Source organism: Acartia tonsa, chromosome 2 (genome assembly GCF_053477335.1).
Source record: "Acartia tonsa isolate MP-2025a chromosome 2, ASM5347733v1, whole genome shotgun sequence".
NCBI lineage: Eukaryota > Metazoa > Arthropoda > Copepoda > Calanoida > Acartiidae > Acartia > Acartia tonsa.
The window spans coordinates 36758475-36771379 of record NC_137261.1 but is presented as its reverse complement, the minus strand read 5'-3'; the positions used below and the strand labels follow the sequence as shown (position 1 = coordinate 36771379).

Here is a 12905-nt window from a genome sequence, read left to right as displayed (position 1 = left end):
TTTGTAAAATATTGCGAATATTCCGGCACAGCAACCCTCTTAGAAACAAAATCAAAAGTTTTGAAATAATAGTGCAATTTCATTGGATTATAACGCACACAATCTCGCATTATTTTGTGCAAAAACAAGCATGAAAATGTTCAAAGTTGGTTAAAAAAATAAGAAAGGAGAAACAAAATAGAAAAGTAATAAATAGCACAACTAGACTTTTAAGAATCATTTTTTAATCTAAGAATTTGCATATACATATATTATATAAAAGTCATTTTTTCAACATTAGAAAATCAAGAATAAAAAGTTCAATCGATTTAATCAACATTAGACATTTACCTGTTAATATATTAGGTTAGCCTATTACCATCTATTATGTTTTAGTCAGTAAATTAAGTTTAATTTAGAAGGGTTTGTTTTATTTTAGAGTAAAGGAAAAATACACTTTTAAAGTGGCTTCGAATCTAAGAATGCATTAAGTACTTTCACCAGGAAAACTAATCTTGATAAAATAATAGAAATTGTTTTAAAACATTGAAATGGCAACAAGCATGGCATGGTATTTATTTCTTATAGTTACTCTACAACTCAGTTCTTCTTGTACTATTTGTCTAAAAGCTGTGTGCAAATAAAATTTGGATGGATTATGCTGTTAATTTATTTGATACTAGAAATTTCGCCCCTATCCCTCAAGTGGTGTAGCCGTATGAGAGGTTGGGGTTACAGTTTTCCCCTCCTCCTTCCACATCTTCTCACATGCCCTAAATTAATACTAAACTTTTACTAAAATTATGTGTAATCCTCAGTCCAACTGGTGAGATTTTATCTGTTATACTGGTGGAAACATTATCTAAGTTCCTAAGCTCAGAACGTTATGACCATTAAGTCAACGAATGCTTGAAAACATTTTTTTTATTTCTTTTAGTACTTTGTTACGTTGGACATATTCGTTATTGTATTCTGTCCAAATTACGGCTATGGATCTACTCTCTCTTGATTTTCTTGGTTGCTAAGTTAGCTTAATAGTATGCAGCAGAATTTTGCGTGCCACTAAATTAAGTTGAATAAAAATTGCACAGATTTTTGTTGTTGAGCATATTTTGTAGGTCTTGTTTACTTGCACATGGTGTGTTGGATGTGCATTGTTGTTGTGAACACACGTGTGTCTATAAGGTAAACTTAAGTCAAATCTGATCATTATCATAAATGTTAAGCATCCATAGCCAACCTTCTTGGTTTCTTCAAGAAAAGTAACAACAATTTTTAGTGTTGGTATTTTAGGTTATGGTTTAGTTTGGCCTATATTTAATATGATTTTTGATCTATGGTATTCATCAATTTTTCGTCCATTGTTTTATCCTTAACGTTATTTATATATCAAAAAAGCTGTTCAAAATAAATACATTCATATGATTATAAATAGGGTAAACAAATAAAAATCATTAATGTACAAAAATAAATTTTCAAGTACATACACTAATACATAAATTTATGGTTAATGTATTTTTTGTTCCTCATTTACAAATTGTCTATTTACAATAGGTTTTTAAAGATAGGGAAAAAAACTTGTTAAAAACAAATCAATATTAAAATATAGTTTATTTTGATAATCATACAAACATGTTAAAATAGTGTTACATTGTGGTTAAAATTTGCAATTTACAAACATCTTCAGAAGAGATAGTTTTAAGTAAAATCTTTGACGATGTACAACTATCTTTTTTTTCCAAAACCCTAAAGGTTTTTGCCTCTCAGTTTTTTGCTTTTAGTTGTGTCTTCTTGTCTCTTATTTCTGGGATAGAGAGGGGGGTATATGCCCCACGCCTCCCAGGAATAGTAATTATTTAGACGCCCCCTGGAATAGAATTTAAATTAATGGGATCCTCTAGTAACAAAAAATGCTGTTAATACAAAATTTTAGCATGGTCTACCACGTGTATTTTATTTAAGTTTTTAATGTATAAAGTCGATATTAACTAATTTTAAAATATCACTTAAATGCTTATAGGTCATATATTTGTTGAATGGAATACTTTTCTTGATAATCTGCAATTTAGCATCTTCTACACGTTTCTAATATTTTACGAATACAATTCCATTTTCCTGGAATAATTGGTGTGTGTAAGTTTGTCTGTGTGTTTTTTATGCAGTGTGTTTTACATTGGTTCCTACATATTTCATATCACAATCCAAATTTAGCTGTATCAAGACTGTAACTTTGATGATATACTGCTATAGCTATTTGTCCGTAGGATCTGTCAAGGTTGGCACACTCCTAGTGGAGCTGAGGCCGTCCAGCCGTCCTGCGTACACATTCAAGGGCACAATTATTTATATGAATGCAAGATCACCGGCATAAAGGGAAATTTTTATTAGTGGAAAAGAAGACACACACTCGCAAATTTGATCGATTTAATTTGATATAATTTTTTAACGCATGTGTGAATTTTGCTCCTTAAAATATTACAAAGGAATACGAAATTGGCCATTGAATTGAAGAAAAAAAACGTGGATTAATATACAATTAATATTGTTTAAAACTAAATTATTGGCTCTTATAGTTATCCTAATAACCCAAAACACACTCTTTACTACGTTCTCTCGGCTTTACACAACTACCTAAGGGAAAAAATGGAAAGGGGTTATAATAAGCCAGTGGATTAAAGCAGGGATCTCAAGGGATGAGACAAAGTGTACATATCCAATGTTAATAAACGAAATACACCTTCTGTAGATTGAAAGTATTGGTAATAATGTTTAGACACTGTTCGTTTCAACAAAAACATTTCAAACTTTCGAACCAACTATTGAGAAAAGTGGCCATAAAACTATGGGTACTAGAAAGATTTTAGTGTTCAATAGAATCCTGCTCCCTGTGCGCAAAAGTGGTTGAATGAATTTGTTCTTTGCACGATATATATCAACCTTTTCATTGTAAATGTTTAAAGAAAGAAATATATACTATTTGTAGAATAGGAAAGAGAAAGGTAATGTTTCCACTATCGTGTAAGTCAAATGGCTTTTAGGTTGATTGTATCAGCAACATTTAATATTACAATTGGTAACGGAAAATTTACGAAGGGAGGGGTAGAAAAAAGCTATGTTATGTTTATCTTATATAGATAACTCAATCGGTTCAGTGGTGTAGCTAGATCTTAATGGACAAATAAGCAAATATTACTACTTTATAATAGTAGAATTGACAATTCATTCATAAGCTTTTATAATAGCGGTTTTTTATTTAAAGTAATTTTCTTTAATAGCAAACTTGATTTTAAAACGTATGAATTATTTATTTTTTGTTGGCAGAACTACGCATATAATTTTGTTGTGTTCTTTGTAATTAAATTCTAATTATCAATCATTTTCTTTAACAACTATAGCAAAGTCAAAGCACTATAATTGTTTGTTGTTTAAAAAATATTATAGAGAATAATCAGCTTGTTAAAAAGTAAATAGAGGAAAGTATATGTTTAGATGGATTTAAAGCAAGGATTTTAACAAGAACAATTATATCCTGAAATAGTTATAAGCCTGCTCAGAAACTATGTAGAACCATACCGGTTCAGCGGTTACCGAGATCCTTCTGTACATACATATAAACACACAGACAGAGATCCTTTTACTTTATTATATGGATTGGTTTAATATGTTTTTTTCAGAATGGAATCGGTGGCGGTGGATATGGAGGAGGGGGCGGAGTCTCTCTGCATTCATTCCAAGGAGGCGGTGGAGGTGGGGGAGGGGCCGGTGATTACGGTGATGTGGGTGGGTTAGTAAACCCCTGGGATCATCAACATCATATCAACTCCTCCGCGCATCTCAGTCAGAAGGTAGGTATCCGGGTATCCCCTCCCACTAACACTAAATTATATCCTTTTTAAACTGAACCTATTTATTCAGGAATTGTAAGGGTTAAGACAATATAAGATAATCATCATAAACAAAATTTACACTGCTATGATTATAAGTGGAAAAGTTTTTTACCCAACAAAGATCTAATACAAGTCCCCAAAGTTTTTTTACGCCCATAATGAATAGTGTGTGTATAAAACGTATGCACCAGAATAATTCACAGTCCCATATCTCCTCCCTCACTGGTACAATAACAAATTAAATACATTCCATGTGATTAAATATTAAACGTCCTTCTTAAGTCAAGGTGTCCATTATTTAAGCTAATAAAACACTGAGAGATAAGTTTAGTTTACAGTCTAATGTTCCCTCCCTCCTTGAAACCCTGATAACTTTTCAAGTTGATTTTATACACATAATTTGATGATTACTTTTCTAACATGGAAAAAATATAATTAATATTGTAGTACAAATCTTATGATGCATAAATTTCATAATTGTTCATTTAATTTATTCTTTTAAATGGCAAATACAAGGAAGTTAATTCTTTATTATTTTCATTAAGGTAATGACAAACAGAAAAGCCCATAACGTCCTTTAAATTGCTCACTTTAGGATGAGTAAGGTTCTCCACAGGTTTAAGGTATCGTATATATTGGCCCCTACAGGGATAGGACCTTCTGCAGGGGTTATGCATAAAAAATACACTCTAGATATTACTTTATTTGTTATCTTATCCCTTATGATCCCTGTTAATACTTAAATTTCGCCCCCTGATAATGTATCCTTTTTTCAGGTAAAATCAGAGCCTATGTCACCCCGGCTGGGAGGAGGTAGCATGGGGGATACAACCTTCCACAGACAGTCACAAGAACTAAATCATCTTTCTCCGGGAGGTAAGAATGTCCTTATTTAGTAGTGAAGCTACTCTGGTAAAGTAGTTAAATTGTCATTGGAAACATTATCAACTTGGAAGGTAGTTGAATTAGATTTGTTAAGTAAGGTCTGTTTTAACTCGCGAACGTGGCTCAACACGTAGCGCACTCACTCGTCGGCTGGGAGGTGATAGCTTCGAATCTCGGCTTAAAACCGCGTCATAACTAAAGACGTTAAAAATGGTTCCTACTGCTACCATATCAGGTGCGCGACATTATTAGTTAAAGTAAAGGGAATGCCTTAGCCCAAAACAGGCGCAACTCATTACCATGAACAGTTAGGACTTCTCATACAAAGGTTGTGCAATCAAAGCATTGATTGTCTGATGGGTGTTACTTAACCTAAAACCCCGGGTGTTTGGACAGAAAAGGAGACATTTGGCTCCTCTTTGTCAAGGTTTTTAAGGGATGTATCAATAATTCAATGTCATTTGAATAACAAAATTAACTCTTCACTAGATTGATATTATTGGTTGTAAAGTTGTGACACTGTTACTTTGTACAAACCAATCATAAATCAACTTGGACTCCCAAAGTTTTAGAGCTTACTATTATCAGAAAGTACTTTTGAAATACAAAGAAATTTGTAGTTTAATGACTGTACCCTCCAAGTAAGGAAAAATTTAGATAGTATATCCTTAAAAGGGTAATAATGTTCAAACACGTTGTACTATCAATGTTGAAACGTTGTAATATTACATGGATTTTATACTTTATTCTAAAAAAAATTTTGATGTGTCTTTGGTTTTAAAGGAGTTTGGCTTATAATAGTACAACTAATTAAAATATGATATTATCATAATTTTTAATTTCTTCTCTTTCTAGTATTAGCGACAGACTGACGGACAAAGTTAAAGTATATACTAGATTACTCATTGCTCTATGTCGTATATCTTGAATGACAGCCGAGAAATAAGCGTTTCCTCTAAACGTAACTTACAGTCGGACATTTTGAATTATCGAGTAATTGTGATACTTAAAAAAGACCTACACTTAAAACCACTTTACCTCCCCTAACGCGGAAAATACCAATAATATTGCTTTCTTTCTTCGTCCTTTTATTTTTGTTACATATTACGTTTATTTTTGGCAGGTATTATTGTGATACGTTTAAAAGGATTGTATTTGTATAAAATTTGTTTATCCCCACTATAGCACAAACATTTACCACTTTACCTACAAAAACAAATAAAAACACGGAGTTTGTTCTTCTGAAGATAAAAGGCTTCACAAAAGCTTATTCTATTATAGGTTAGCTTTTTTAACTTTAGGATTAGTTTCCACAGCAGGGGCTAGAAATATTTTTTTCCAAAAAAAATAAGATGTCGACTACTGAATCAATTAAAAGTGATCTTGGTTGACCTATTTTGAACTAAAAGCGGTAGAATAGGGTAAGTGGAGAGTGTTGGAGGTATCAATACTCCCTTCAAAATAGAAACTCCCAAGGCATTCCTTCACCTTTTTTTAACCCCTAATGTTTTAACCACTGGTGAATTTTCTATTTCATTTCTTGAGACAAATTTTCCATGTTATTTAAAACACACAAAAATATATCAACATTTGATCTAGATCTTCTATACAATCGTACTTTTTTTTAGTGGCTTCATTTTTCCGGGGGGGAGTACTCGATCCCCTAAGCATTATACAGGATCTTTTAGGAAACACACACATACTACCCTAAATCATCATTTATTTAATATTACATCAAAAGCAAATATCTTCTATTCTGATAATAAATTTGTGTATTGCATAATGATGATTTTTAGGCCTGCAGTCGCCAGGACGAGCAGTATCTCCTGTAGCGGGGCGAGGGATGTCCCACAACTCACAACTACGCTCCCCCAACCACCAGGGACATCCCAATAATCGAGGCATTTCCCCAAATCCGCCTGAAATACATATTCAACAGGTAAACTTTGTTAAATCACAATTATGACTTCATGTTTAGGTAGGGCCTCATCAAGAACGTGGTCCAAGCTTTTAATTTGGTGGTAGGTAGTTGAGAGGTTAAAAATCTTAATATGGGGTAATTCAAGACTCGAGGAGGGTGGATAATTTGTTTTGGGTGAGGGTAAAATCTAATATATTTTCTAACATTTTCTGGGGAAGTATTATCCCCTTCACCCCACCGGCCCCTTGGACGCCCTTAGGCCTCATACATGAGTTTTTATGACCTGCGTCCTGTCTTTATATAAACTAATGAATAGAACGTAACAGAAAGTCGTAGGAAGCATATTTTAAATCATAATAATTTGTAATTTGATTATTGTGAAATTGTTAAATTAAATACTATTATAAAATATTGAAAAATGGATAAGTAAAAATTTAAATTTAACCGTCTAACTTTTTGTAGAAAATATTTTTAATGTGTAAAAATAATTTTTCAGGTCCAGTCAGATTACGAAGGAAGTCCGCTACAAAAGAGAATGAGACTGGCCGAGGGTTGGAACAGCTAGCGGTCAGCAGCCCAGGGTTGGCAAGCGTCACCCGGGGCTCACCACCATGATCAGCAGCGCCGCCAGAGTGACGGCCACGTAGGTCTCGGCATGGCCAATCGCGGACTGCATCAGCAGATGTTGTACCACAACAGCGGCAGCGCAAATCATTCCACAGAAAGTTTGGCCAGCAGCATTCAGGACCATCAGGACGGCGGGAGACAGGGACAGGTTTTATCCTCTAGCTTCCAGCACAATTTGGACGTAAGCAACGTGCCGCGGCCACACTCGGCTCACCCTTGCCTGGCCTCCGGAGGAGGCGGCGAACCATCGTCGCCTTCTAACCATCTTCTGTCGCCGCCGGGATATAATAATGAACAGCGGCGTAGCTCAATGTCAGGTCCTTGCGAGTCCTATGTGTCCACGCCGTTTATACCTGGAATTATGCACAACAATAATAATCAACAACAACAACAACAAAATAATTTGAGCACAAACCTGGCCAGCCTGATGCAGGCTAATTCCTTGCCTACTTCGCCTCACCATAATCTGTATATGGGCGGCAATGGGGGCGGGAATATCCCTGGCGGAGTGTCGCCGGATTGTGGCAGCATGGACAGCCTCCTGCCCAATACTTGCCAACCTGATGGTGGCGGGGATGGACCTGCAGCAACAATGTTTAATGGAATAGTGGATAAGAAATTTGCTGTGGTTAACTCGCAATCTGCGGGCGGCAGCCCTATGGAAATGGACAGGCCGCCGGCAGGTAATTCGGGTGGTGGAGCTGGTGGTGGCGCTGGTGGTTTGAATCCCGGATCAGGACACAATGGAGAAAATGAGGAAACAGCCGAGGTTTGGCAGGATATTGTCCGCCAACTGGCAGTTTCATAACACAACCTGTATGGCGGAACAAACATACAAAATCAACAAAATTTTTAACAGTGATAAAAAAAAACAATTAAAACAGCCTTTAAAAATATTAAACAAACTTATGGTTGTGAAAAAATCCATGCTTTATGTATATTAAAAATATATTTTTAAAATATCAAAGACTAGACATTGATTAAATATGAAACCAAAGACGGATAAAAATAACCACTCAACAAAACTCTCTCTTTCTCTGTATGTAAAACTGTATGTTATATCATGTTACCAACAAAAAAAAACTATATTCTTATAATAAACCAAAGACATTAAATAGAATAACCTCAATATAAAGTAAATAATCTACTTAAATGGAAATTGTAACGCTCATATTCTGAAAGTTAAACTACAGTATGTCTCATATAACTAGGCTTTTATTTTTTATAATAATTGATAAAGGATAGATATGGAATATAATCCTAATAGATCTCAAGAGATATAAAACAATATTATCAAAGCATTAAAAAACCTATCCTTCAACATCTTGTAATTAAATTCTCAAATTTGATGAAATTCTAACTAAAGATTATAATTTAAAAATGGAATAATAACACATTTCATAAAATATAAAGATAACCTAAACAGCTAACTTTATGACCTGACAATTTTAAAAGATACTATTTTTAAAGAAAATATATATTTTTGTTTATTTTGTGACGTAATATCTTTATATTTTATGATTCTTACTCTGTAAAAAAGTAATATCTATATAAGGTTATGATATCTATTGTTGTATAACAATGTACAGGGTGTGCAATGAAATGGTTTCAAAGTTTTTGTTGAACAGTAAATAATATCGAGGACAATTTTCAGTAGTGTTAGGTTTTTTTTTAGATTTTAGCACTTTTCTATAAAAATGTTTGTACTGATTTGCTAACAAAATAGCGAAACCTTGATTGCAACACCCTGTGAAATATGATTTATTGGAATCTATTGTTTTACTATTGAATGTGGTTTGTGACTCGTGATATTGTTCTTATGCACAACTAGATACTCACAAATAAACTTTACTTATATATTTCAAAATACATTCTGTACTCTTAGACATGACATAGGTAGAAGTGAAAATTATTTATCATTTCTTTTCAAACTGACAAATGTTTCAGTTTATTATAATTGAATTTGAATTTCTAGAAAACTTTGTTTGTAGAATATCTTCACTACAAATAATGACAATCCAATGGCTAACTTTGATACATAGAGAAGTTATTTTGAGAAGGATATAAAGTATATTTAAGTAAATTTTATTTGTGTTTATGCCTAACAAATACAAGTTATAACTCTCCCTTATATCCATTCACCTTTGAATAACACAATAGACATTCTTAATATTATTTGTATTTTCATTAAATAGGTTTTTGCATTCTTTTATATTGACAATTAAAATTTTACGCTTTATTAAGAATTAATTTGTTCTAGATATTTTTTATAATTTAGATCATTTTTTTCAAGAAAAAATACTATTTATACAATATTATCAGAGTAGTAAAAGAAGTTGATCTAGTTTGTTTGGTTTTTTTTTTTGGGGGGGGGGGTTGGAAGAGGCTAAATGTCTTACAATTAGATTTTCTACAATTAGATTTTCTACAATTCCCTACCAAAAATTTTTCGAAGCAATACAGAAAATATCTTTTTGCACACTGTTTGCAAATATAATTTATAGTGCTATACATAAAATAAAAACTCAAGGGTAAATTTATATTTTAGCCTTTGTTGCAATTAAAAAGAAAGAAATCTATGTATTTATCTTTCTTTTACACTGCGTCATATTTAAGATTGCATCATTTTTGCAGTAAAGTTTCTTTAAATTAAACCTTTTCACCTGAATAAAAAAAAACAATTTAAAGAATCCTAGCAGGCAAGATTTAACGCTTATTTAAGGTTAAAATCATGCCACTTTTAAAATTTTAAATTTCATAAAAGAATTAAATAATAAAAAATCTACCAAATGTTTTAGAACTCATGTCTCTAACTCTTATGATGTAACGAGTTGTCCAAACTCCAAAATAAAATATGAATCTATTCTACAAGTAATCTTTACAGTGAAATGATATCATTTTTCAAATATATTCTACTAGAGAAGAGGTATATATGATCTAGAAAACAAAACTAATGAAGGCATAAAAATTAAAAAAGGCAAAAGTTGGAGCATTTAAAAGTTACTTGATGAAATAATAAATTCACCCCTTTTCTTAAATATTTACCTTACCTTACCAACCTGTTGACTCCAGTCTGTCAGGAGCCATGCACCAGATCTCTTCAACCCTTCCTCGAATCCTCATCTTTGCCAAGGTTTCTGCCTTCTTTAGGTTTAAGTTTAGTTTCACCAGCTCTTTGGAAAGCTGTTGTCTCCAAGTCATTTTTGGCCTTCCCTGTTTTTTCTTAAATATTTAATGGTCATAATTTTTTTCTTTAAATTCAACTGGAAGAAAATATAGAATTTGATAAGCTCGTTCATTACAACAAACATCTTTCTATCAAAAAAAATTTGAAAATTTTTTACCATAATCTGTTTTTTTCTACAGTCTACTTATAAAATATGATACTTAAAAATTAAAAAAATTCTTAAAATAATGCAACTAATAAACTCATAATTTAATTCATACTACTTACTCAATATCTGTATAGTTTGCTAGATGATCCGGCCTTGCATCTATTGGCTCTGTATTCAAGGGGTATGATAGGACCGACAACAGCCTAAAACCAACATGGGACCGATTAGAATCTGTTTTAAAATTTTGATTTAATCAGTTCAGTAGTTATTGAAATATTAAGCTACAGATATGAAATACTTTACTACTTTAATAATGTTTAATAATAGGAAGATTTATTTTACTTATTATAAATATTTATAGTGTATTTTTATTAATTTAGATATCTCCTAACCTTTACCTTGAATGAAAATGTATATGTGTTTTATTTGTACATACAATTACATAATACATACTATATCAGAGAGGAAGGGGACATTAATTTGTAAATTTTAATGGTACCAAAAGTTTAATAAGCATGATATATTATTTGATTGCTCCAAAACTTTGGGGATTTGTAATGGTTGGTTCCAAATTAGCAGGGTAAAAGTTAAGAACAAAGTTTACGAAGGGGTAGTTTTGTCTATTTATCATTGGGCATATAATTTATCTCCATTGTCCTATCCGATTCTTAATATATACCTCTCATGTTCTTAAATGTTAAACGCCATTCTTAAGTCAATGTGTCCTTTAGTCAAGGATAAATATTGTGCAGCTTTTAGACCAGGGAAAAAACTAATATTCTGATAAATAAACAGTAGAACAGAACCAATAATTGTTAAATAAGAATCAAGCACCCATTTATTTATTAAATAGGCTGTAATATAAACTAGTGGTTGCGCCTCTAGCATATATAGATTCTGTATTCGAAGGGGTAGGGAAGGACAGAAAATTGCATAAAACCATTATGTAATGAAAAAAAATTTTGACTCATTCATTTAAAAATCTAAATGTGTTGTAGTCTGTAGTTGTATTTTGTTTATAAAACTAAGACACAGCTAATATAAAATTGTCAGATTATAAAATTTAAAACTACAAAATTTATAAAATTTAATTTAACAATTGATTTAATTTGACAAAGATTTCCATATAAATTTTAGATTAATTGATTTTTCAACTAATTCTGTTTGTTTATTATCATTCTATAAATTTTAAAAATATTAAATTATAAAGTTTTAGAAGTTTATTAAGGAAAATGAAGGAGAATATGAAATTAATTGTTAACAAAATTAATTTTAATTAGAATTTATTCAAATTAGCATTAGGAAAAATCTAATACATATTTTCTGAGAAAATTTACAAGAGATAAATAAAAAGTTCTATATATATTTGAAATATTATTTTCATATCCAAATAGAATTGTAAAGAATAATATATTAAACTGTTATACTTAAATGATAATGGAAAAAACTTTTTTTGCCCTTGGACCACAAATAACCCTCACTAACCTCCCCCCCCCCCCCTCCCCCCATCCTAACATTTTTTTACCCCTGCTGGTCACTAGCATAGCGAGACCCTCCTGAACCTTACTTTTAAACCTGACCTAACCTGAAAACGAGTATTAAAATTCATAGAGTACTGTGTTATAAGTTTTCCAGGTGCAAAATGAGATATTTTTCCATGCTAACTGCATATTAGTGTTTATTTTGATCCCGTCACCGTGTTGTTTACTATGAATCTACTGATGATATGATACTAATGACAACATATATGTGTATATATGGTATATATGAGATATAAATATATAATATATATGAGTGCCTACACCCAAAATACCATATGAAATAAATGTTGTATCAAATTTATAAATTGTTTTCTTTGCAACAAAACTACTCAATAAGTCTTTCTAGAAAGTAATTTGGTTTATCGTCCTATTCTATCATATATGAGGAAGGTATTTCTAGTTGGTATGGACGAAATGATTGATTAAACAGCCAATGTTTGTTATGTATGAAACCCCATTACTAAAACAAGACACAATTATTCAGCTTTTTTACTATTTATTTTTGTCTCCTTTAAGGAAAAGAATTTAAAGTTGTTGGCTGGCATTAATTTTGTCAATGTGCAGTATGCAAACCTTCGTTTCTTTCCCATTTAGTCCAATTATTCCACACAACTAAGAAAGGTTCTTTTTAATATCACTACCCGATTAAAAACTGGATACTTGCTGATCTTGTCTATTAAAAACAATGATGACAAAATCCATAGAACCGAAGATCTGAAATCAAACGATA

General features: G+C 31.8%; 1 protein-coding gene across 1 annotated transcript in view; it reads left to right on the top strand.

Moving 5' to 3' along the window:
* Positions 1 to 12480, top strand: part of Mef2 (myocyte enhancer factor 2) — a 33217-nt gene extending 20737 nt beyond the window's left edge. The window contains exons 7-10 of the mRNA XM_080150682.1: positions 3654 to 3824; positions 4643 to 4742; positions 6548 to 6690; positions 7169 to 12480. Coding sequence (XP_080006808.1) covers positions 3654 to 3824; positions 4643 to 4742; positions 6548 to 6690; positions 7169 to 7237 — 483 coding nt within the window. The 3' untranslated portion in view covers positions 7238 to 12480. The remainder of the gene's footprint in view (positions 1 to 3653; positions 3825 to 4642; positions 4743 to 6547; positions 6691 to 7168) is intronic.
* Positions 12481 to 12905: the final 425 nt, after the last annotated feature.